The sequence below is a fragment of the Ictidomys tridecemlineatus genome, chromosome 5 (assembly GCF_052094955.1).
Source record: "Ictidomys tridecemlineatus isolate mIctTri1 chromosome 5, mIctTri1.hap1, whole genome shotgun sequence".
NCBI lineage: Eukaryota > Metazoa > Chordata > Mammalia > Rodentia > Sciuridae > Ictidomys > Ictidomys tridecemlineatus.
Window position 1 is genome coordinate 90494293 of NC_135481.1, and position 24889 is coordinate 90519181.

General features: G+C 42.0%; 1 protein-coding gene across 6 annotated transcripts; it reads left to right on the forward strand.

The window, feature by feature from the left end:
* Nucleotides 1–333: 333 nt before the first annotated feature.
* C5H14orf93 (chromosome 5 C14orf93 homolog) lies at nucleotides 334–24113 on the forward strand. 6 transcript variants are annotated; one of them, XM_078050342.1, is made up of 7 exons: nucleotides 334–635; nucleotides 12872–13692; nucleotides 16008–16328; nucleotides 21450–21511; nucleotides 21733–21836; nucleotides 22675–22787; nucleotides 23063–24113. In XM_078050342.1, exons 2-7 carry the CDS (start codon nucleotides 13093–13095, stop codon nucleotides 23480–23482), a joined length of 1620 nt encoding a protein of 539 aa, XP_077906468.1. In that variant the 5' UTR covers nucleotides 334–635; nucleotides 12872–13092; the 3' UTR covers nucleotides 23483–24113. The 6 variants fall into 6 exon arrangements, with proteins under 6 accessions (XP_077906468.1, XP_013219908.1, XP_021591265.1 ...); XM_013364454.4 differs by having other exon boundaries at nucleotides 334–550; nucleotides 12660–13692; XM_021735590.3 differs by having other exon boundaries at nucleotides 334–550.
* The last annotated feature ends 776 nt before the right edge of the window (nucleotides 24114–24889 follow it).

Consider the following 24889-nt stretch of genomic DNA (forward strand, 5'->3'; position numbering starts at 1 on the left):
CACCCAAAGACTTATTTCTTTAACCGGAACGTTGTCACAACATGGGAATGTACATGGAAAGGTGAGGGTGTTAAGCAATAGGCATGACCCAGAGACATTCCACCTGGAATCCAGGAGCTAGGGCCTGATGTTAATCCCAGGTTAGAACGATGCTGCTAACAAGTAGGTTTACCAAGTTTGGCCAAGTGTCAAAAAGAGCTCTTTCACTGGACTGTTAATGTTGGTGACTGGGCCTTGTTTCACTGGGAAAAAGAGATGGGAAAGGGTGAAAGGCCGGTGAGAAAGTGAAAGGAAGCGGGAGGAGGCGGGGAGAGCGGGAGGAGCCTCCAAGCTGTGGGATCGGGCTGCAGGGGTCGCGGGTCGCGCGGCGGGCGTGGGCCCCCGGGGCCGATGCCTCGGGCGCGGCGCGTGTGCTCGCGGGCGGGGCGCCCTTCAGTCGCCGGCGGCCAATCCGGGCGGGCGTCCGGGGAGGGGCGGGGCTTGCCGGCTTGGGCTCCGCGAGTCCTCCTTTTTGCACACACACGAATACAAAGAGCCATACGACCTTCGGGTATCCTTTTTCCATTTTTTTTTCCTCCTTAATCTTGTGTGTGTTTTCAAAATTTTTAAAAATAGAGATCTGTAGCAGTGTTGGGGTGAGGAAACTGTTGCTAAGAGGAATTTGCTCTTTCCCCCATTTCTTTTTCTCTCTCTCTTCCTCTTTCTTTTTCCTGGTCAAGGTTTTAAATATACCAAGAAGTTGAGAACAGGATGGCCGTGTGCAACTGTTTCTAGCCAAATTTATTGAGTTTTTTTTTTCTTCTTTTTGCTATCACATTTTAAGAACTGGTAAATTTTTGTGGTTAAGGGATTTTAAAATTTAGCGCTTGGGAAGTACAGATTTCTTTTTTACAGCGGGCTGTAGGGATAATGTAAATTTCTGCCACGGGCAACATCGAAGGAAGCAGAGATTTGAGGCTCCCTCACAAAAGCCTTTTAGCGTGCGTTTTACACACCTTCCCCAGAACCAAAACCAGGTGGCTTAGATGTGGCAATTGTCTGAGTCCAATAGGTTAAAAATATTGGGATATTATAATTGGGATACTCATTTCCCTGGAGAGAGGGGAAATACCTTCTTACCGTGTGTCTTGCACACACAATTTCACAAGGACATTTCTCTGTGAGTGTGTGTGTGTGTGTGTATGTGTGTGTGTGTTTCTTAAAGCATAATTTTGTAAAAAATTATCTTGGGGTTTATTCTTTGTGTATATGTACAATATGTGTATATGTGCCATATCAGATTTTCAAAAGTGATTCTGATTTTATGTGTTCCACGTAAACCCTAGGATGTGAATTTTTTTTCCTGTTGTATTCCCAAATATGATCAAAACAGGATTTCATGTGCAAACTAGAGCTTAGAAGAAACCCTATGCTTATCATACTTAGGCACTTTCATTCTATGTGCATCTACTGTATTTTTCTGCTCCTGTTTCAAAGGATCAGATTAGTGAAAAATAATTACCAGGAAATATATAGTTCATGTGGCAAATGAGGGGAGGCAATTTATTGAATCAGTTGTTCAAAGCTACCTTTAGTGACTGTTTTGCCTAAGTGGTTTTGCTTTTTATTGTCTCACGTTCTTAAATGTACAGCTGTGTATATTTTGGCCTTTATGTGTGGTTTGGTTGGTGTGTTCAGAAGGGAAATTCTCTCTTGGCTTCTTGACAAAATGGTCGTTTATTGGTTGGGATTTGTTTGAAAAGCTCCACAGCTGGCAAAGTATCAGAAAAAAAAATCCAGGCAAGTCCAATTCTGGGGCCAAAAGGAAGCAAAAACAAGTGATAGAAGAAACAAGAAATGCATTTTTGGTTATAATGTTGCACTTTTGGAATTAAAATCTCTCTCCCTAAGAGACTCAGAAAAATGAGAAGACAACAGTCTCAGAGCAGAGCATCCTTGCTATAGGAGTATATGTATGGTCACTTCATTCTTATAGGACCAGTCTCCCTTATTAGGAAGAAGTCATACAGAAAATACCTACAACAAATTTATATTTGTATACTGGATTGAAAGCATAGGAAGTATATGGGTGATCAGGGAGAAACTGGAATGTCACTAGCAGCAACCAGGAGATAGAAGGATCCACTACAGGGTTCAGAACCTCTGTATGATGATAATCATACCTATCCATTCCTCAGCTAGTGTCCTACTCGATTTCAAACGACTTTTAAGACACTTAAGTGACAACTGCAATAAACTTAACTTGCCAAGGTCTTGAATTTATTATAATGAAAATGACCCTGATGAGCTCTCTTTGTTTTTTGTTGTTGTTGTTGTTGTTTTTTCCTGTACCAAGTATATTTTTATTCACAAAAACTGTAAGTCAGATCATTTCTTAATAAATACTGGCTCTAATGTGGATCATTCCACAAGCCTAGACCTGGATTTTTTTTTTTTTATAAGTCTAACCTGACTCTGGTGACCTTTGTGATCATAGCAGTGATAGGATTGTTAATGGGGTTTTACCTTAAGTCTCCCACATCACTGCCCATTATCATGTACATGATTTAGCTTCCCAGAAAAGGGAGAGTGGTACACAGCCACTTCCTAGGTATTCAGTGTCTACATCTTGGAACGGAGGAGGCTCGTTCATATTCAATGTCCTCACTATGAGTTTCTAAGGGGAGAATCCTTTCTGCGAATATTTCGTTGGCTTGGCTTTCTTACCAAGGCAAAGTAAAGCTAAACTCAGTTGATTCTGCTTGGGAATCCTAGGGTCCCCTAGAGATTAAAACTTCTTTTAACTAATAAGAACTGCCACTTTGCAAGCGTTATCTAGAAAAATCTGTAACCAAGGCCTTCAGTAACTAAAACCAGCCACCACCAAGCATATAAAACTGATTTGTGGCCACTGTACTTATAATCGTGTACACAGCTTTGTGAGCAGCGGAGGACAGAAATAAGTAAACAAAAAAAAAAAAAAAAAAAAGGAGCTAAAGATGGCGTCTGACGGCCTTGAAAATGCTTCGCAGTCGCGTTCCTCCCTGATGAGGCCCCCTCCCCTCCCTAGCTTGTGGAGTGACTGGGAATTGCCGCCAATGGCGTTCTTGGCCCTACACCCCCGTCTTCCCTCCGCCAATCACTGGGAACCAGAAGACAAGTGGGCGGTTCCTCGCCGCGTGCGCGCGCTGGCCAGGTACACGGGCGGGCGCTGTTGACTTCTCGGCATTCCGCGCACGCCGCGGCCTTGCTGAGTCAGCGAATGCGGTAACGCGGGACACACGCGTTGGGTCACCCGTAGGCCCGCTTATGTGGCACCCCGTCTGTATTCTTGCGGCGAGTGCATCCCCTAGCCCAAGTCCTCAGAGCTTTGGTGACTACCAAAGTAGTTGACCCAGCGAAGTCCCCGACCTCCCTACGGGCACGGAGCTCTCCGCCGTGGGTCCCTGAATGACCCTTTACCCCGGATTGCCAGGGGACAGTGGCGGGTCCCCTGCAGCCTAGCGAGTAGGGTCGAATTTCTGCTCCCACCGTCACCGCGCTCACCCTGTCTGTAACTGAATCACACTGTCTCGTCGGGGTGGTTCTGCTGTCCCTTGTGCCCACTTTGTCACCTTTGACTAATATTTAATCAACTAACATTTACTGAGGGCTTGATGGGCACACGATAGAATTTCTAAGAGCTAGGTTCCCATTTCAGAAATGCAGTAAAAGTCTTTTACATCATACACATTTATATGAAAACCTGAATTTTTAATCTTACCACCAAATGTAAAAGAGGACTTTGCTGTGCTGGGTTTAAACCTCTTTCCCTGCTATATTAGTAAACGTAATTTTTGGATTATTTGGAATTATTTTGTTTAAGATACTGTTCTGCCCTCTGGGTCTACAATTCTTTTTTTACACTTAATAATGAGGTCTTAGATTTTTTCGCACCTCATTAGACAGGTCACTCTTTTAAAACGTAGGAAAATTGTATCCTGTTGTATCTGCTTACCTGCTCTTGTGTGATAAAGAGCTCATTTCTGATACGAATAGGTTTTGAGAGAATCTTCTAACAGGTGAGCCATTTTCCACCTTGAAGTGGAGGAGCAGGGCTGACCAGCAGACCAGGAGCTTTAAGTGGCCATTTTCCTTTTTTATTTCTCAAAATGAAGATTATGATATGAATTGCTGTGCTTTCAGTAATCACATTTAAGAAAGTCCATTTCTTGCCTGACCCTGAGTGAATCAAAGGCCCATTATAAGAACATATATCATTTGAGGGATACCATATCACACACATTCTATTAAATAGTGAGAAAACTTTTGTTTTTCATAGTTTGGAGGTGAACTCAATCATGCAGAAAATTCAACTCAGATGGAGAGAAAGCAAGCCAGGGAACTGCCAAGATTTTGATATATTTAGTCCTAACAAAAATACATGTGACTAGAGAGGAAAGAGATACTTAAGATTATGGACAGTTTCACACTAAACTATCTCTAAAGGAGATGAGTTTTCTTTCTTTTTTATCTAAATATTTGTGAAGTATATTGATAAATACATTTTATAGGCTCATTTCACATGTATGAATTAGACCAATACTGAAATCAACCCCAAATACATACATTTTATGCAAACCTCGGTTTGACAACTGGGGTTTTGTGTTGGCAACTCAAGATTGACGATCTTTTTCTTAACATCCAATTCTAAAAGTTGATAGCATTTTACAAAACGAATGTGTATTGCTTTATGGTGGTCTTAGTTTATTTTCTTTCTCTCTCTTTTTTTAAGTATCCAAAGGTACTTAACCCCTGAGCTACATCCCTAGCTCTTTTTATTTTTTATTTTGAGTCTTGCTAAATTGCTGAGGATCTCACAAAGTTATTCAGGCTGGCTTCAAATTTGTGATTCTTCTGCAAACAGCCTCCCATTTTTTTTTTTTTTTGTTGTTGTTGTGAGGATTGAACCCAGGGCCTTGTGCATGCAAGGTAAGCACTGTACTAATTGATCTATATCCCCAGCCCTCAGCCTCCCAAATTGCTGGGACTTTAGGGTACACCACCATTCCTGGCTATCTTTACTTTCTTTAACAAAAATGTGACCTTTAACTTTATTTTGTTTTGTAAAAAATTTTTGTGTACTGGGAATTGAACCAGGGGAACTTTACCACCAAGTTATCCTCAGCCATTTATTGATTGATCAATCGATTGATTGATTAATATATACAGATATACATTCATACATGCTGGGGTTGAACCCAGGGGTACATTACCACTGATCTACATCCCCCATCCCTTTTTATTTTTTTATTTGTATTTTGAGACAGGGTGTCACTAAGTTGCTTAGGGTCTCTATAAATTACTGAAGCTGGCCTCAAATTTGCAATCGTCTTGCTTCAGCCTGCCAAATTGCGAGGATTATAGGTGTGTGCCACCACACCCATGGAACCCTTGGTTTTGAAATAAATTATTGAGTGAGGAGTATATCTCAATGGGAGATTGCTTTCCAAGGCCTTGGGCTGCCATATGTGTGAGGTTGAAGCAGGAGGATCCCATTTTTTGTTGTTTTGGTTTTGGTTTTGTTTCCAGGGATTGAACCTAGGGGCACTTAACCATTGAGCCATATCCCCAGCCCTTCTAATATTTTAGAGTCAGAGTCGGACTAAGTTGCTTAGGGCCTCGCTAAATTGCTGAGGCTGGCTTTGAATTTGAGATCCTCCTGCCTCAGCCTACCAAGCTGCTGAGGCTGGTGTGAACTTGAGATCCTCCTGCCTCTGCCTCCCAAACTGCTGGGATTATAGGCATGCTCCAGCCTCAGGTGTACTGTGCCTGGAGCAAGAGGATCCCTTGAACCCAGGAATTCCAAGGCCAGCTTGGGCAGCATAGCAAGACCCCATCTCTAAATGAAATGAAATAAATTATCTAGTAGTCTGAAATGGCAAAATTTGATGATATTAATATTTAATAATTGATATAGACATAATTTATCAGTATTAACCATTGCTTTGCCAGACATTCCATGGATTGCTTCATGTATTGGTAAATTAAATAGATATATGTTTTGAGGATTAGCGGGTAGAACTCAGTGTTAAAGCATTTACCCAACATGCTTGAAGCCCTGGATTATATCCCTAGCACAGGACAAAAAAAAAAAAAAAAAGTTTATATATTTTTAGAATAAAATAAAGATAATCAGAATAAGGTATGTGTAAATAATGTTGGCAGGGTTAAATGGGCTATTATAGAAAAAAAGTAGTTACATTAGGTTAGAATGTTAGAAATGATGAATTTAACAAATTTTAACAGATAATGCAGTAGATGTGGGCATAGTGTTCATGCCTATAATCCCAGTGCCTCCTGCCTGTAATCCCAGTGGCTCATAAGGCTGAGGCAGAAGGATCACAAATTCAAGGCCAGCTTCAGCAATTTAGTGAGGCCCTAAACAACTTAGTGAGACCCTGTCTCAAAATAAAATATAAAAAGAGCCGGGAATGTAGTTCAGTGGCAAAGCATCCTAGGGTTCAATACTCAGTACCAGACAAACAAAAAAATACAGTAGTGTCTGTGTTAAAGTTCCATTATCAATTTGAATTTTGATATTATGAAGTGTTGTCCATGGAAAAACAAGATGTTGCCATTATTTGAAATTTGCATGTTAAATATCTGTCTCAGACCTTCCTCTCATTTTTATTTTTCAGTTCTAGTTTGTTGTTTTCAGGACATTATGCTGAAAGATGTTGCCATCAGTTGAAATGTAGCATGTTAAATACTCATCTTTTCTAACATAATGGTGCCTCACCTCAACTGCCTTATTTCTTTATTTTATTTATTTATTCTTATGTGGTGCTGAGGATCGAACCCAGGGCCTCGAATGTGCTACGCGAGCGCTCTACCACTAAACCACAGCCCCAGTCCTCAACTGCCTTATTTTTGTTATTCTGTCCATAGTGCCATCCTGTATGTGGCACTCAGGCTTACAATCTTTTTTTTTTTTTTTTTAATTTATTTTTTTGCCACTGGGGATCGAACCCAGGGCCTTGTGCATGCAAGCCAAGCACTCTACCAACTGAACTATATCCCCAGCCCTGGCCTATGTTTTTTTAATTTTTAATTTTTTTGATATGGGCAATTGAACTCACTATTCATTATTTAGGGTCTCGATAAATTGCTGAGGCTGGCTTTGAACTCACAATCATCCTGTCTCAGCCTCCGAAGATTTTGGGTTTACAGGCATGTACCACTGTGCCTGGCAGGCTTACAATCTTTTTTTTTTTTTTTTTTTTTTTATATTAGCTTTAGGTGGACACAATATCTTTATTTTATTTTTATGTGGTGCTGAGGATGGAACCCAGTGCCTCACACATGCCAAGCAAGCGCACTACTACTTGAGCCATATCCCCAGCCCCAGGCTTACATTTGAAGCTGTCTTTGACCACTATTTTTATCCCCCATCTTTATTAAGTAAGGAAATACCAGTTCTTCCCCCAGGGTGTCAAACCTTCCATCCATGGTCCTCATTCTCATTAGATGTGACCAGTAATCCTCTAATCTCTAACAGTTCCAGGGACTGGCAAAATACAGCTTGCCACTTGTTTTCATATGGCCCACCAGCTGAGAAAAGCTGTGTGTTTTTGTGTGTGGGTGTGTGTGTGTGTGTTTTACTGGAGTTGAACCCAAGACCTCACACTTGCTAGGCTAGCACTGAGCTATACCCCCAGTCCTTTCTTTATTTTATTTTGAGACAAGAGTCTCTCTAAATTGCCCAGATTGGCCTTAAACTTGCAATCCTTCTTCTTCAGTCCCTGAACTAGCTGGGATTACAGATGTGTGCCACTATACCTGACTCAGTAGGAGGTTTTGCTTCTATAAGAATTCTTTCTCGGGCTGTGGGGATCTGGCTCAAGCAGTAGTCGCCTAGCATGCATGTGGCCCGGATTCGATCCTCAGTACCACATACAAACAAAGATGTTGTGTCCACCAAGAACTGAATATTAAAAAAAAATTCTCTCTCTGTTTAAAAAAAAAGAAGAAAGAAAGAATTCTTTCTCCAACCAGATACAGTGGTACACATCTGTAATCCCAGCAGCTGGGATAACTGAGGCAAGAGGATTGCAAATTCAAGGCCCGCCTAACCAACTTGTTTCAAAATAAATAAAAAGGGTGAGGCTCAGTGGTAGAGCACTCTGGGTTCAGTCCCTGGTAACAACCCCCCCACACACCACCCCAAACACACATACAAACTCTTCCTCCTGATTTTACTCTGTTGGTTTATTATTTTGAATCAACTTCTCAGCTTTCTGTCTATTCCATGTTTCTAGGAACTTGTGTGTATTTTGCTTTGTTCTCTAGATAGTTCATGTTTAGAACATTCCACATTCTTTAGACATTCCCATGAAACAACCCTTGTTCTCCCTTCATTTGAGTATTTAATAGGTGGCAATCCATTTTGGCTAATCACCCTGTGGCATGGCATTACTTGTAGAGAATTTTTAGAAACATCTCTTTTTTTTCTTTGTACTTGTTCATTTTTTCTAATTGAGAGGTATGCAGCTAATGAAATTACTATTTTGATTTGTTTGTAATCATGTATTCCCACATTCAAGTTATCTGCTTTGTAAATGTGATATGAAATACTCCTTTATTATTTGATGACCCCAATTTCTTTCTATATCTTAGATGTTAGACGGGAGACTATATCAGGAAGCAGGAAAATTGTCCACAATAGTGTCCATGGAAACCAAAAGTCATTTGAATATGCATTGTGCTACAGTGCACTATACCAGTTTTTTTTTAATGTAGATAGATTAATTCAAGAAAACTCCTATTTTTTGCCCTTAATGTAACATATTTTAAAATGGACATAGTATGATAATACACCAAGTAAGAAGCAGAAAAGAAATTGAGAAACAAAGTGAACTGACAATAGGAAAATACTTTTAGCCAGTAGAGTTGTTGGTGCATACCTGTAATCCCAGCTACTCTGAAAGCTGAGGCGGGAGGATCACTAGTTCAAACACAGCCCAGGCAATTTAGCAAGACACTGTCTTAAATCAACTTTTTGAAAAAGGAATAGTGATGTAGCTCAGTGATAAATAACTGGCGTGCAGGAGGCTCTGGCTTCCGTCCCCAGTACTGCAAACAAACAAAACTAGCTGAGTTAAGTATTCTCTTTAGTCTAAGTCTAGGTCATAATAGTAAGTAAATTGTAAATTCTGTTTCCTCAGTTACCTTTCTAAGTTGCATTATAGGTTTCATATCTATAGATGCATTCTTATCCTTGAACTTATTTATTAGAAATTGGTGTTAAATTTATGGTCAGGCTAGGGGTGTAACTTGGTGGGAGACTGCTTGTTTAGCATGTGAGAGGTCCTGGGTTCAATCCCCAGCATCTAAATAAATGAATAAATTTAAGTCAAATTTCCTCAAATTTTATTTCAAGTCATTAAATTTTATTTTTAAATTTTTTTTAAAGAGAGAGAGAAAGAGACAGAGAGAATTTTTTTAATGTTTATTTTTTAGTTTTCGGCGGTCACAACATCTTTGTTGGTATGCTGAGGATCGAACCTGGGCCACAAGCATGCCAGACAAGCGAGCTACCGCTTGAGCCACATCCCCAGCCCCTCAAGTCATTAAATTTTATTAAAAGGGAATCAGGATGGATGTCCATGGTTGGGTCACAAAAAGGTTGTAGATTCATTCCTTTGTGGAACACTGACCATATGTCAGTAACTGTTGGTACCTTGCATATATGTTATATGCAATCTTCACAAAAACACAGAAAGCAGGCAGATACGAGAAAACTGGGACTTAAAAAGTGAAATGATTTGGTTTAGGGTTGTGGCTCAGCTGTAAGGCACTTGCCTAGCATGTGTGAGGCGGTGTGTTAGATCCTCAGCACCACATAAAAATAAATAAATAAATAAATGATTGAATGAATGAATGAATAAGATAAAGGTATTGTATCCAACTACAACTAAAAAATTTTTTTTAAAAAGTGAAATGATTTGGGGCTGAGGCTGTGGCTCAGTGGTAGAGCACTTGTCTAGCATGTGTGAGGCACTGGGTTCGATTCTCAGCACCACATATAAGTAAATAAATAAAATAAAGGTCTACACATCTAAAAAAAAAAAGTGAAATAATTTGTACAGATTCACATGACTCATAAGTGGTGTAATCAGAGGAGAACTCCTTTTTTTTTTTTTTTAAACTTCCAGTTCAGTACTGTTTCAGAAAGATGGCCAAAGAAGGCCATTTGATAGATGAGGGAGGTCTTTTTTTTTTTTTTTTTTGGTGCTAGGGATTGAACCCAGGGCAAGGCAAGCACTCTATCAACTGAGCTATATCCCAGCCCCTAGAAGAGGGAGGTCTTGAGGCTTACACAACACTTAGCCAGGTACGGTGGCACATATTTTTAATCCCAGCTACTCTGGAGACTGAGTCAGGAAGGTGGATCTCAAGTTTAGAGCCAGTTTAGGCAATTTAGTGAAGCCTTCTCCTCCTCTTCCTTCCCCTCCCCTCCCCTCCCTCAATTTAGTGCTCTTGGAGATTGAACCCGGGGCCTTGGGCATGCAGACAAGTGCTCTACCACTGAGCTACATGCCCAGCCCTACAAGGCCCAGTATCAAAGTAAAAAATAAAAAAAAGATTGGTGATGTTGCTCAGTGGTAGAATGTAACTAGATTCAACTCCCAGTACAGGAAGAAAAAAAAAAAAATTAAACTATTTGGTACTGGGCATGTGACTCAGTGGTAGTATGTTTGCCTAGCATGAACAAGGCCTGGGTTTGATCCCCAGCACTGGGGGGAAAAAAAAGTACAAAAAAATATTAAAAAAATATTAAACCCTATAATCCCAGCAACTGGGGAGGTTGAGGTAGGAGAATCACAAGTTCGAGGCCAGCCTCAGCAACTTAGTGAGACCCTGTCTCAATATAAAATAAAAAGGATTGGGGATATAACTCAGTTGTAGAGTACCCTTAGTTTCAATCCCTAGTACCAAAATAATAATAATAATAATAATAATAATAATATTCTTTGCATCATATTGGTTTGAAAACAAAACCAAAAAAACAAATCTGCAGGAACAGTGTAGGCCTTTATTTAGGAAGGAAAAGTATACATAAATGATTCATCCATAAATTGACATAGAATCGCTTAGTGCTTTCCTTTAACCTTTAAATTTGGTTTAACCTTTAGTTTCAGGTTTAGCCATGCCTTCTGGTGGCTCTAATGACAGGAAAGCTGTAAATGGATTTAAGTTCTTGTAAGAAGTGAATATCTGCCATAAAAAAAGCTATTTCTTCAATAAAAAGGGTAAAAAGAGCAAATTAAAGACTATTTTTTAATAACCAAATATAATTAAATGCATTGTCAGATTTATGCTTTAGTACCTCAGAGGTACTGATATTGCTTGTTTCTGAAATGAGATTGCTGATTTGGAAACAAACAAACCTAAAACCTCAATATATGGAAAATTCTCTTAACCTCCTCCTTTCCTTTTAATTGTGATGTTATGATATAATTCACAAAATAAGATATAAGTGTATCACTTGAAGAAATGTAAACACACTTAAGATTTTGTCACTTACTTCAGGCAGAGGATTCTTTTTTTTCTGTAATCAAGTATCATTTAGAAAATGACAATATTTATTTAAGTTCCTTGGAGTATTCTCAGTGGTACAAATCAAACTCCCACCACGACCCATTTTTTTCTCCTGAAGTAGTTTAGTTGTTTAAGTACAGTAATTCAAAAGAGAGGCAGTTTGGTTTATCACTGGTATTCTCATTTTTCCTTTTATAGCGACTGATCATGTGAGAAAAATGGGTAACACTTAGCTATTTAGATATTCCTTTTGAGAATCTGCTCCTCCCTTGAAGAGTCTGAGAAGTGGCAGTGAGGGCAACCCAGAGCTATTTCCAAGGGCTACTGGCTGGTAGATTCAAGGCAGCTAATCTTTGCAGGGGCTAGAGGCCCAGGTATACAACTCTAAGAGCAAGGGAGTTGTACAGCCCTGGGCTACCCCAGCCCAATTTCTTGATCCAGCTTTTCACTTCTTTCCATACCCCCCACCCCCCAAATATTAATGATATAATGGTGAAAGGTTGCATGTTGAGGGCTGCAGTGATCGATGTATTATTGTTTTTCTGAATGCATGTGTATGAAAATTATAGAGAGGTGGGTAGAATAAGGATTCTTTATGTCAACAAAAAATGGTATCAGTTTAAAAAAAAAAAAACCTAGAACACTAGATTGAAAATAGCAATAACTGGATTCTGCTGTCTTCCTTTGACCTTGAAAAAGACATAACTTCTTTGCATGTCTCTTTTCTGGATTTGGGGTAATATGTGTTTCTTAGCACTGTCTTGCAGATAAGATAACTACGTGAAGTGTTCTGGACTCCTTAAAGGACTATGTTAAAGCAATAAAATAGTAAAGATAGTAAGGTAGAGCTGGGCCTGGTGGTGCATACCTATAATTCTGGTGACTTAGGAGGCTAAGGCAGGAGGATTGCAAGTTCAAGGCCAACCTGGACAACTTAGAAGACTGTCTCAAAATAAAAAAAATAATAAAAAGTTCTGGGGATGGAGCTCAGTGGAAGAGCACCCTAGGTTCAATCACTAGTATGGGGAGGGGGAATGAGATAGGGAGGAGGAGGGGACAAATCTTCATTTTCTTCCTTAATCTTCTAATCTTTCCAGATGCCGGTGGGTCCTTTGGAGTTCCCTCTGTTACTCAGGTTGCAGTGGTAGGGAGTTCCATGCTTGAGTATAGGAAGAATGAAACCATGTTGATCAGGAAGGCCCCTGTTGGCTTTATTCTTTCAGTAAGGGGTGACTGTGACACCCAGTGTGTTGTGTTAGGAGAGCATAGGATTTGCCAGTAGAAGAAGGTATCTGTCTCTCCTCTGCAGGCCCATGAGAGGCAGCCATGGACTGTGTGCTCCTTCACGGCTTACCTACTCCTCCTTCACAGAACCCACAACCTGGAGTTCTGACTCCTCTGACCACCCTCCATGAGAAAGAAAAGTGAATCCACAGAGGCCAGTGCTTCAACCTCATAAAGTCCAGTTCACCAGAGCACCTTTGGGAGAGGCCCAGCGAGTGAGCACCGTTGTTACTGTGCCTATCAGCCATGTCCTTCAGTGCCACCATTCTCTTCTCCCCTCCCAGTGGCAGCGAGGCCCGATGCTGCTGCTGTGCCTGTAAAAGTGAGAATAGTGGAGGCAGCGCAGGCTCACAGGGTGGGAACCCTCCTGCCAGCACCCCCATCACAGTGACTGGACATGGCCTGGCTGTCCAGAGCTCTGAGCAGCTCTTGCATATTATCTACCAGCGGGTGGATAAGGCAGTGGGCCTGGCTGAGGCTGCTCTGGGTCTGGCCCGGGCCAACAATGAGTTGTTAAAACGGCTCCAGGAGGAAGTGGGTGAACTGAGACAAGGGAAGGTGTGCACCCCTGATGAAGACGGAGAGAGCCGGGTCCACAGTCCCCCAACAGAGGAGCCTGGGCCCCTCAAGGAGAGTCCCAGGGAAAACTGCAAGACTCTGTCTGTCGTGGAGGAGGAGTGTGACAGTGTGGGCAGTGGTGTGCAGGTGGCAATTGAGGAGCTGTGGCAGCTGGGGTCAGCCTCGGCAGTGGGACCTGGGCCATTGGGCTTCCCAGCCTCTCAGAGAGACATGAGGCTCCCAGGATGTGCTCTGGCCGGGGGTGAGGGGACCCCTCTGCTCAATCCGGTGAGTATGGCAGCAGGGCAAGGTTGCTTTTCTGAACTTTTGTGGCCTTTTTCCTCTCTCTTTTCTTCCTTCTCTTTCCATTTTTAAATCTTTCTTTGTTTATATCTGTGATAATACAGAATAGCATCAAATTTCTCTGCCTTCAGCACTCCTGGTTTCTTCCTAAACCATCAGCCTCTTTGGCAGGAGGTCATTTTCTGTGTGTGTGGTGCTGGGGTGCTCTCCCCTCCCTCTCAATAGCTCTGCATGGCACCTTCTCCTCCACAGCTGTCTTTGCTGCTGCAGGGCTCTGCCTCTCCTGGCGAGAATGCCTGCTGCCATGCACAGGCGGCTCATTCATATTTTATCACGGGCCCTCTGCTTGCCAAGAGGAGTTCAGTATAGAGACAGAGGAATGTGGAAAGGAGAGGGACATAGGGGAGAAAAAGGAAGGAGAGAGAGAAGGAGAAAGCAAAAGGGAGAGGATGAAGATAAGGAAAATAGAAGACAAGTACAGGGAAGGAAAGAGGCAAGTGGAAATTAAGGGTTTGAGGAAGGAATAAACTTTTTTTTTGTTTTTTTGTGACTGGGGATTGAACCCAGTGGAGGCTTTGCCACTGAGCCACATCCCTAGCACTTTTAATTTTTTGATTTTGAGATCGTGTTTCACTAAGTTGCTTGGCCTCGCTAAGTTACTGAAGCTGACCTTGAACTTGCTATTCGCCTGCCTCAGCCTCTTGTTGCCAGGATTACAGGTGTGCACCATTAGTCCTGGAGAAGAAAGTTGAGTCTATGTGGAAAGGGGAACATTTATGTTGGGGGAAGACTGCAGTAAGGGACAGGGAATTAGAGGAAAGGAAATAAAATGCCAAAAGGAAAGGATGATTGAGATTGAATAGTCAGAGAAGGCATGTAGAGAGAAAGGGAAGCTAAGAAGGAGGCAGATGGAGAACATATTTTGTGAGCAGGAAAAGACATCGAAGTACATTGTGCTATTTCAGTTTCTTTGCTGCTCAGGGGCCATATGAGCAGGAAAAATGCTGGATGAGTAGAGTAAGAACTGCAGAATGTCACACATGGAAGTATGAAAAGGAGATAGAGCAACCATAGAGATCATAGAGACAGAAAATAACAGATGTATTGCCACTTGAGGGCCGGTGAAGGTCTGTCAGCTCTCTGCCTTATCCTCTGTCTGCTTTCACTCTTTTCCTTCTCCCTTCTTGACAAGGCTCACACAGGGTGGACAAGAGGGAGGAAACTCCCAGCCCATCTGCTGGATCTGAGGAGTGAGTGTATAAGCTCCCCTCCCCCTCTCTAGGCTGACACCACAACTGGCCATTGCTCTCCTGAAGGCACAGCCCTGTGGTGATAGTCACTGTGCTTGGTCAGGACTTTCAGTGGTTTGTGCCTCAGGGAGAAGGAACCAGAAGGCAAGAGGCAAGAGGGTACCAGACTAGGAGGTGTCCTGAATCATGGGTTCATTCAGGCAGGGAAAGCTTCCAAGCCGACAGGATGGAATTAGATTTCACAGCGCAGAAAGCAGCTCACAGGTCTATAAATCTCAGCCGCCTCCCCACTTCTTTCTCTCTGTGTGTGTATGTGTGTGTGTGTGTGTGTGTGTGTGTGTGTGTGTGTGTGTGGTTCCCCACCACCACTTTCACTGTTTTGTTTTCTTGGCTGCAGAAATCCCCCTCCTTTTCTCCTCCCTCTCTGCCTCTTTCCTTTCCCTGCCCTGCATGTCCTTGAATGAGGGCACAGGCAGTCAGCTGGATGTCAGGGCTTCGACAGTTTATGGCCAGGCCAGGATCAAGGTGAGGGCACAGACTGGCCCCTGAAAGGGAACAGAGGGTAGGTAAGGGGTGCTGTCCACACGGCCTCTCTAGGGGTTCCTCTCTAGAATCTTCTGCTTTGCTCTCTGTTTTCCTCTTATTTTTCCTCTTTGTTGTTATTACTATTTAATTTTCTTGCTTCGTTTCCTGCTTGGTTTCCCTTTCTTGTCGTTACTGCCTTCCCAATCCCTTTTAGACACAATACTTACGAAGCTACATTTCTTATACTCAAGAGCAAACCATAAATGATGCTCACAAATAAGCATCAGAAACATGCCTTGGCCTTGTAAGTAGCCCTATGGTAACAACCCCACACAAGGGGCCCTGTATATGCAAGAATTATTTGCCCAGCACTCCCATAGGAGTCCCAGAGAAATAAGCCATTGACATTAAAGATTCCCCCACTTCTTTCCATTCTCTATTCACTGTTCTCAGACAAAGAATGATAGTTGACCAGGTTCCCCTATGTCTGGCAGGTTAATAGATTATTCTTTTTTATGTCTTTAGCTGGTGGATGATTATGTGGCCTCTGAGGGTACAGTACAGCGTGTGCTGGTCCCAGCTTATGCCAAACAGCTTTCACCAGCCACACAGCTGGCTATCCAGCGGGCATCTTCAGAGTCAGTGCCAGAAAATGGAACCAAGCTGCCACCACCCCGCCCTGAGGACATGCTCAGTGCTGCTGCTGCGTTGGACAGTGCCTTGGAAGAGTCAGGTTCCGGGAGCACTGGGGAGTTGAGGCACTCTCTAGGGATCACTGCTTCCCCATGCAGGACCAGAGGGAGTGGGCAGAAGAACTCCAGGCGAAAGCGGGATCTGGTACTCTCTGTAAGTGAGCTCAATTTCTATCATTTTTTTCTTCAGTCTGGAGAGAGAAGTGAAGAGTGAGGGTGGGTTGATTGTAAGCCTCCCATAACAAAAATATGGTGTCCTGAGTCCTACTGGAGCAGGAGGGACAAGGAGAGAGCCCTAGGGATTAGGCAGTGTCTCTGCTAACATTCGAGTTTTTAGGATTTTCTAAATAGAGTGGAATCTTCCAGTGTTCTCGTAATCCTGATAGGAATATCTTTAAGGGATTGAGCAGATTCATCCCCACAGTATGGCAATTTAGCCCATGCACAGGGTAAATAGTAAGGGGCCCTGTGGGTGAAGAAGCCAGGCAGTCCCAAGGTAGTCCCAGACCCCAAATATGCTGAGGGCCACTATACACTCAGCTCAGTTATATAGATTTGGAGAATCTAGTCATTCCAAGAGCTCTTGACAGAGAAGGAACTAGATTGAATTACATCTGCTTAAAATCTTCTTGGAATAGCTGGGAGCCCTTAGGAACACCCTGTGCAGTTGGGAGCCCCCATCTTGGCAAATGATCCAAACCTAAAGGTCTTCTAGGGCAGTAATTCTCAGCCTGGGATAATCTTCCTCCCAGGGGACATCTGGAACCTACTGGAAACATTTCTTGTCATTATCTCTGGTAGGTGGGTGGAAGGAAGGGAGAAAGCTACTGACATATAGCAGGTAGAGAACCGGTATTCTGCTGAACTTGCTACAGTGCACACCCAGCCCCCTAACAGTTGGCAGTTGTGTGAAGGTTGGAAAATCATCTTCTAGGGTGACCACAGTGTTTTGGATCAACTCTGTCCCAAAACTTTCTAATAACTATAGGGATGTTCTTTAGCCATATAATGTTCCTATTGAACATTCTCTGCATAATGGCTGACATAAAGTGACTGGAATGTCCTGGTTGGGACTGGATGCCATCACTCAAATCAGCCTAAATCCCATCACAATAGATGGCCCATTCTTGTTATGTCTTAGTAAAGGTTGAAAATAATAATCACCATTTAAACACCTTTTATTTATATTGCTTCTGTCTTTCTTTCCTTTTTTCCCCTCAGATATCCCATTTTTACTCTTCCTTTCATTTGATTTGCTTTTATATCAGAGATTCTTTGTTCCCCCTGAAATATACCATTCATAATCAATGCCAACTTGTTTTTAACTGTGACTTTGAACTTTAGTTGTGTTCAAGAACATTTCACTTAAGAACAGGAGCAAGTTTCCGTCATGGGTTTGTGGTCAAAGAGGGCTACTCCTGCTATCAGTAAGATAAATGGAGGCATGCATCTCAAAACTCATTTCAAGAGGTTTCCCAAAACTTCATATTGTTTAAATCATAAATAAATGTGTGATAACTATAATTTGTATAAAAATCAAGATTTTTCTATCGCTTCTATTCCATTTCTGCCTGTTGTCTCCAGAGAGAGGTATAGTGTTGAGACCTGGCTTCTTTCTTCCCTTTGGAGATATCAGTGGATCTGGGGACCTAGTGACAGGACAGTGCTTGCTCATCATGCTCTCTCTTATAGCTCTTGAAAAGGATCTAGAGGTCCGGTCAGGGAATATTGCTGCCTGTCACAGAAAAAAAGTTTAAAGTGTTTTTGTGTTGGAATGTGGGTTTGGAAAGGGAGGGATAGCATAGATCTTGACTATTCCAACCTTTAGCGCTAGGAAGGAATCAAAGAGCCATCTCTCCAATCTGCTAGCTATCTTGTGAACCAAAAGGAGCAAACCAGAACCCTTAATTCTTTGGAATGCTGGAGATTCCCGCTACCCTTGAGAAACATTTATTTTTAGCTCACTGAGGAGATAGGTGAGCCAGCAGCCTCTACAGTCTTAACATTTATTGTCTAGAGTATTCTCTCTTTCCACTTTAAGCCTGGTTTGAGTTTTATCACCTGATCTCTTCCAAGCCACTTGAGTTAGAAGCTATATAAATCCCTTTTTTCCTTGTTTTTTTGGAAACTTTCCCAAATTCTTCCTGAAGCATTCACCTTCCTTTGTGTGTCTTTAAGTTTGGACTTCTTCTTCTTCTTCTTCTTTTTTTTTTTTTTTTTTTTTTTTTTTGTGGTGCTGGGGATTAAAGCCACAATTAAGCTATATCCCCAGCCTTAAGTTTAGACTTCTAAGAGGTAAACAACAATATCAAATATGAAGCTAGCACTGAGTGCTTTGGTATACACCTGTAACTCCAGCTACTTGGGAGGCTGAGGCAGGAGGATTACAAATTCAAGGCCAGACTGGAAAACTTAGCAAGATCCTGTTTCAAAATTAATAATAAAAAAAGGGTTGGGGGGCTGGGGATGTGGCTCAAGCGGTAGCGTGCTCGCCTGGCATGCGTGCAACCCGGGTTCGATCCCCAGCACCACATACCAACAAAGATGTTGTGTCCGCCAAGAACTAAAAAATAAATATTAAAAATTCTCTCTCTCTCTCTCACTCTCTCTTTAAAAAAAAAAAAAAAGGGGGTTGGGGTTATAGCTTAGGGGTAGAGTGTCCTTGGATTCAATCCCTAGCATGGCAAAAAAAATAAAGAAACAAAAACATATACACATGTCTCATATGAGTATGTGTGTGTGTATATATATATAAAATAAATTAAATTAAATATAATTAATATAAGTTAATATAATGATAAAATAAAAATGGCTAGGAATGTAGCTCAATTGGTAAAGTGCCCTAGGTTCAATCCTTGGTACAAAAAAAAAAAAAGTTCAAAGCACCAATTGTGATATTATGAGAAGGTATGGGATTGCTAGGAAAGATAATGCCACCTTGAGTTTTATTCCTAGTAGTATAGAGTTGGGAAGTAATGTTCCCTCTGACCACATCTTAGCCAAGTTAGATTTGGTCCTAGATGCCATTTTGCTTTGTGTGTGTGTGTGTGTGTGTGTGTGAACTAGAGATTGGACTCAGGGCTTCACACATGCTAGATAAGCACTCTACCACTGAGCTACACCCCAGCCTGTCAAGGTACCACTTTGCAAGAGAAGACATTGGTAAATCAGAGAGCCTCCTATTTCTGATGAATATGTCTAAAAACTATGGGAAATGCCTAAAGGAATTGAGAGGTGTCAGGTCAGACAAAAGAAGACTTAAGGCCGGTGTGGTGGCGCATGCCTGTAATCCCAGTGGCTTGGAAGGCTGAGGCAGGAGTATCACAAGTTCAAAGCAAGTCTCAGCAATTTAATGAAGCCCTAAGCAACTTAGGGAGACCCTGTCTCCAAATAAAACATAAAAAGGGCTGGGGATCTGACTTGATGGGTAAGCACCCCTGAGTTCACTCTCTGGTATCAAATGAAAAAAAGAAGACGACTTAAGGAGTCCATGAAAGCCATCTTCAAATACCTGAAGTACAGGCAAACTGGGTTCAAACTTTTGGTGCATGTAAGGCAAAACTTTTTAACAATTAAACGTGTTTAATAATAGGATCAGCTGACTCAAAATGGAAAATGCATCATTAGATGTGTTTTGAGCAAAACTGAAAAACAGACAACTTAATAACATGAAAGGGAGGTTGCTTACAGTCTCCAAGGTGCTTTCCAATTCACATTTTTGTGATTTTAGGTTTGTTTATCAGACCAGGTTGTGTGTGCCCCTGGGACTTGTGATAATATGCAAAGGGATATATAAAGCCATGGCCAAAGCTGGGACATTATCTTGGGTCATCAATTTTACTAGAAGATTTCAGAGGACAGGGCTGGGATTGTGGCTCAGTGGTAAAGCGCTCTTCTAGCATGTTTAAGGCCCTGGGTTCGATCCTCAGCACCACATAAAAAAACAAATAAATAAAATAAAGATGTTGTGCCCAGTTATAACTAAAAAAATAAATTAAAAAAAAAGATTTTAGAGGACTTTTTTTTTTAGTTTTCGGCGGACACAACATCTTTATTTGTATGTGGTGCTGAGGATCGAACCCGGGCCAGGCGAGCACACTACCACTTGAGCCACATCCCCAGCCCTTAAAAAATATTTATATTTTAGTTGTAGTTGGACACAATACCTTTATTTTATTTATTTATTTTTATGTGGTGCTGAGGATCGAACCCAGGGCCTCGCACTAGGCGAGCATTGTACCACTGAGCCACAACCCCAGCCCCAGAAGATATTTTTATATTCAAATAAATGCAAATATATTTTGAAGAATGTTTTAAATATGGAAGAGATGGGTTAAGGATGCAGCTCAGTGGTAAAGTGTTTGCCTAGTGTACACAAGGCCCTGAGTTTGATCCCCAGCACTGAAAGAAAGAAATAAAAATTTGCAAGAGTACGGGACTTTAAGAAATGCTCACTTACAGTAGTTTTGGTATAAATTTGCTCTCTTTCTTGTTATTAGGGGTATTTCATGAATTGTTTGACACCAGCTGCTCTAGTGATCACATTACTCTGAAGCTGAAGACAGAACAGGCCCTGGAGTCTTGACACAAAATAAATGAAAAAGAAAAAAAAAAGTGAGGGACATTAGAAATGCTCACTTGGCACATTTACAATCCCAGTGACTCAGAAAGCTGAGGCAGGGGTATCCCAAGTATGAGGCCAGCCTCAGCAATTTAGGGAGACCCTGTTGCAAAATAAAAAATAACAAGAACTGGGGATGTTGGGAAAGTGGCTCACTATTAAAGTGCCCTGGTTTCCAAATGCAGTACAGAAAGAGAGACAGAGATAGAGATAGAGATAAAGAGAGTAGAAGGAATGAAGGGAGGGAGGGAAGAAGGAAGGAAGGAAAGAAGGAAGGGAGGGAGGGAGGGACGGAGGGACGGAAGAGAAGATACAGACTCTGTCTAAGAAAGGTCATATACAAAAATGTTACCTATACTCTAGTTTCTCTTCAGATCATATAACTCTTTCACCTTTTACAAAAATGATACCTAGGGCTGGGGATGTTGCTCAGTTGGTAGTGCTTGTCTCACATGCACAAGGACCTGGATTATTTGATCCCCAGCACCACACACACACACACACACACTTAAAAAAAAAAGTATCTAGGCTTTGGAAAGGATTCAGGCAGAGAATCCCCTAGGAATAATGTCTTTTACCTTAGGGACCAGAAGAGGGTTTTCATAATATCCACTCCTGGATTTATTCTGTTTTTTTTTTTTTTTTCCCCCTTAGAAATTGGTCCACAATGTGCATAACCACATCACCAATGACAAGAGATTCAATGGGTCTGAAAGGTATGGTACTTGAGGAAAAAGATCACAAGGTACTTTGCTAAGGAGAGGGAAGTAGAGGGAGTGGCTACAATCCAACAATGAGGCTGGGGCCTTATCTTACCATTGCCCCTGTATCCTGTCTTAGGCTGAGGAGGAATTTACCACAAAGTTGATTAGTGCTGGGTGTCTCTGTCTGGCTCTTAAAAAACCTACTGCTTCATTCATTCTATTCTCTGTGGCAGCATCAAGTCCTCTTGGAATATTTCAGTAGTGAAGTTCCTTCTGGAAAAGCTCAAGCAGGAGCTGGTCACCAGTCCCCACAATTATACTGATAAAGAACTGAAAGGTGAGGAAAACTGAGTTTTCTCCCATCCATCCTTTCTTCCCTCTGTCTTACTCCCTGATTCTTTTTTTTTTTAATTTTCTCTCTTTTTTTTTTAAGAGAGAGAGAATTTTAATATTTTATTTAGTTTTCGGCGGACACAACATCTTTGTTTGTATGTGGTGCTGAGGATCAAACCGGGGCCACACGCATGCCAGGGGAGCACGCTACTGCTTGAGCCACAACCCCAGCCCTACTCCCTGATTCTTGCCCAGAGGAAAAGAGGCATAATGGGAAGATTTATGTGTTGTTGAAAATGGAGTATTTGTAAATATTTTTTTTTCACTATTCTTTTCACCTACATGTATTCACAGGGTTACCTCAAATCAACTTTTTCCCCCCTATTCAGTCTAAACGAAAAAAAAAAAAATAAAAGGAAAGGGCTAAAGACCATCATGCATTATGTTTATGTAGGGCCCTAATCTGAGGTCAGAAGCTAGGCTTGGCCTTGCTCTTTTCTAATATTTGTAACTAAGGCTGAAGTATTATGAAAGCTTCCACTAAAAAAGTACTTGAACTTTGCTATCGACACAGTGACAATAGGTATCAGTTTAGTGGAGGAGGAGGTAGGAAAGCAACTGGAGTTGTCTTTTTGCAGCAGGAGATGATTTGGGAGGAGTCGGTGTTGGAGATGGAGGTGGGCAAAGGGTATTAAACCAAAGAGAACTAAATAGATGCTGGTGGGTATGTCAAGGAAGCCTATCATCTAAATAGTGATTCCAAACTTCTAGTGTAGGGCAGAAAAAAGGGCTGGGGACCACCTCTGAAGGACCCTACTTCTTGCTTTCCTTCCCTCCTTCAGGAGCCTGTGTGGCTTACTTCCTCACCAAGAGGCGTGAGTATCGCAACTCCCTGAACCCCTTTAAAGGTCTGAAGGAAAAAGAGGAGAAGAAACTTCGAAGTCGCCGATACCGGGTAAGTCTCTAGGCCTTCCTTTCAAGATGTTAAACTCTAAATCCTAAGAAGTGCCAGGGAGAAGATCCAGCAGACATGGTGTCTAAGAATGGGGTTCAGAGCCAGGAACATAGGCTGATGGAGGAGAAAAGAGGGTGAGCCAATTCTAAGATCTGACCAGAAAACTGGGTTCCCCTAGGCACAGACTTTACACTGCCTTCTACCTAAACCCTTTCCCCAAACCTAATCCATAGTCTGTTTCTCTTCCTGATGTCTGTTGTGTGCTCCTCTCTTAGCTTTTTGCCAACCGATCCAGCATCATGAGGCATTTTGGACCTGAGGACCAAAACCTGTGGAAAGATGTGACAGAAGAGCTGATGTCTGATGAGGAGGACAGTCTTAATGAGCCAGGTGTCTGGGTGGCCCGCTCTCCTCGTTTCCGGGCCCAGCGCCTCACAGAGCTCTGCTATCACCTGGATGCTAACTCTAAGCATGGCACCAAGGCCAACCGTGTATATGGGCCTCCCTCAGACAGACTGCCTTCTGCTGAAGCCCAGCTCCTTCCACCAGAACTTTACAATCCTAATTTCCAAGATGAGGAAGAAGAGGGAGGAAACGAGAATGGACCCATCTCTCCATCGTTTGACCAACCCCACAAAACCTGCTGTCCTGACTTGAACTCATTCATCGAAATCAAGGTGGAAAAGGATGAGTGAAGTCTATAACCAAGAATAATTCTGGCTTCTGCCACACTCCCTGTCCCATAAATGGGTGGCTGTGGAGCTTCCCAGAATAATGAAAAACCCTCTGCAGTCTGAGAAAGAAAGTTTGACTCACTTCTTAACATAGTCTGTGCTGGAAGTGGAAGCCAGAAGCTCTCTCTGGTCAGGTGAAAGACTTATCTAGAAGGGGAAAAACACCCTCACTGTGAATGGCAAGCCAGAAAATGCTTATTCCTAAGCATAAACAGTGCCACGGAGGAGCATGGCATGAGAAAAGGAGGATGGGTCTAAGAAACACCAACCCTTCTTGACACATGTCTTTATCTCTGAGTCATTTTCCCCCAAGGCTCAGGGAAAGCAGCCCTGGTTGTACCTTTTGCTTCCCCATGACTGCTGGTCCAGTTCTGCAGAGGAAGCAGAACGGACCAGTCCAGGGTAATACTGCCACCTGGTGGGAAGTTTCAGTCATGGGCTTGATTCTTATGAGCTAAAGAAGTTGGACTCCATCATTGTTTGGGGACTGGAATCTAGATAAAATAACTATTGCTTATTGAATTATATAAGGAAGATTTTATTATCCCCATCTTACAGATGAGGAAATTAAAGTTGAAAGAGTTCCAATGTCTCACTGTCAGCTTTTCTCCCACTTTATGACCAAACAGAATACACATAGTTATTTTTCATACTGTCAACCAAGCTGTACTTCAGAGAAGATGTAGGTGTGTGCACACACATGCTTTTTTGTTGAAAGCACTGAGAAGTAAAATGGCCTTATATCCATTCACTCAATCTTAACAACAAATATTGATTGCTTAGTAGGTGTCAGGTACTATGTATTACAGATATACTGCTGATAAGGTTCTAGATGATCAGGTTTTATTTTTAGTCAGGAAGTGAGGAAATTGAGTAGGCAATGAAATGAGCTGTAATAAGGGAGAGCATGGAGGAATGCAGAGTGAAATGGCAGCATGTAGCTGGGGTAGCTACCCTACTCTTGAAGTCAGGAAAGGCTTCTCAGAGGCAGTGATGTATAAACTGATACCTGAAAGATGTGAGGAGTTAACCAGAAGGGAAGAGGCATGGAGAGTATTCCAAACAGGAGACAGCATCTACAAAAGCCCAGAAGCAAAAGAGAGTACTTTTACTGCAGATCAGTTTGAGGAGGGAAAATTGCAAAGAGTCTGAAGAGTCAGAGAGACCTTGTAAAATACCCTAAAGAAGAAAGACATTAGCTGGGTATGATGGTACACTCCTGTAATCCCCAACTACTCAGGAAACCGAGGGAGGAGGATCACAAGTTTGAGGCCAGCCTGGGTAACTTGGGGAGATCCTATCTCAATAATAATAATAATAATAACAACAACAACAACAAGGGCTGGGAATGTAGCTGGGTGGTAGAAC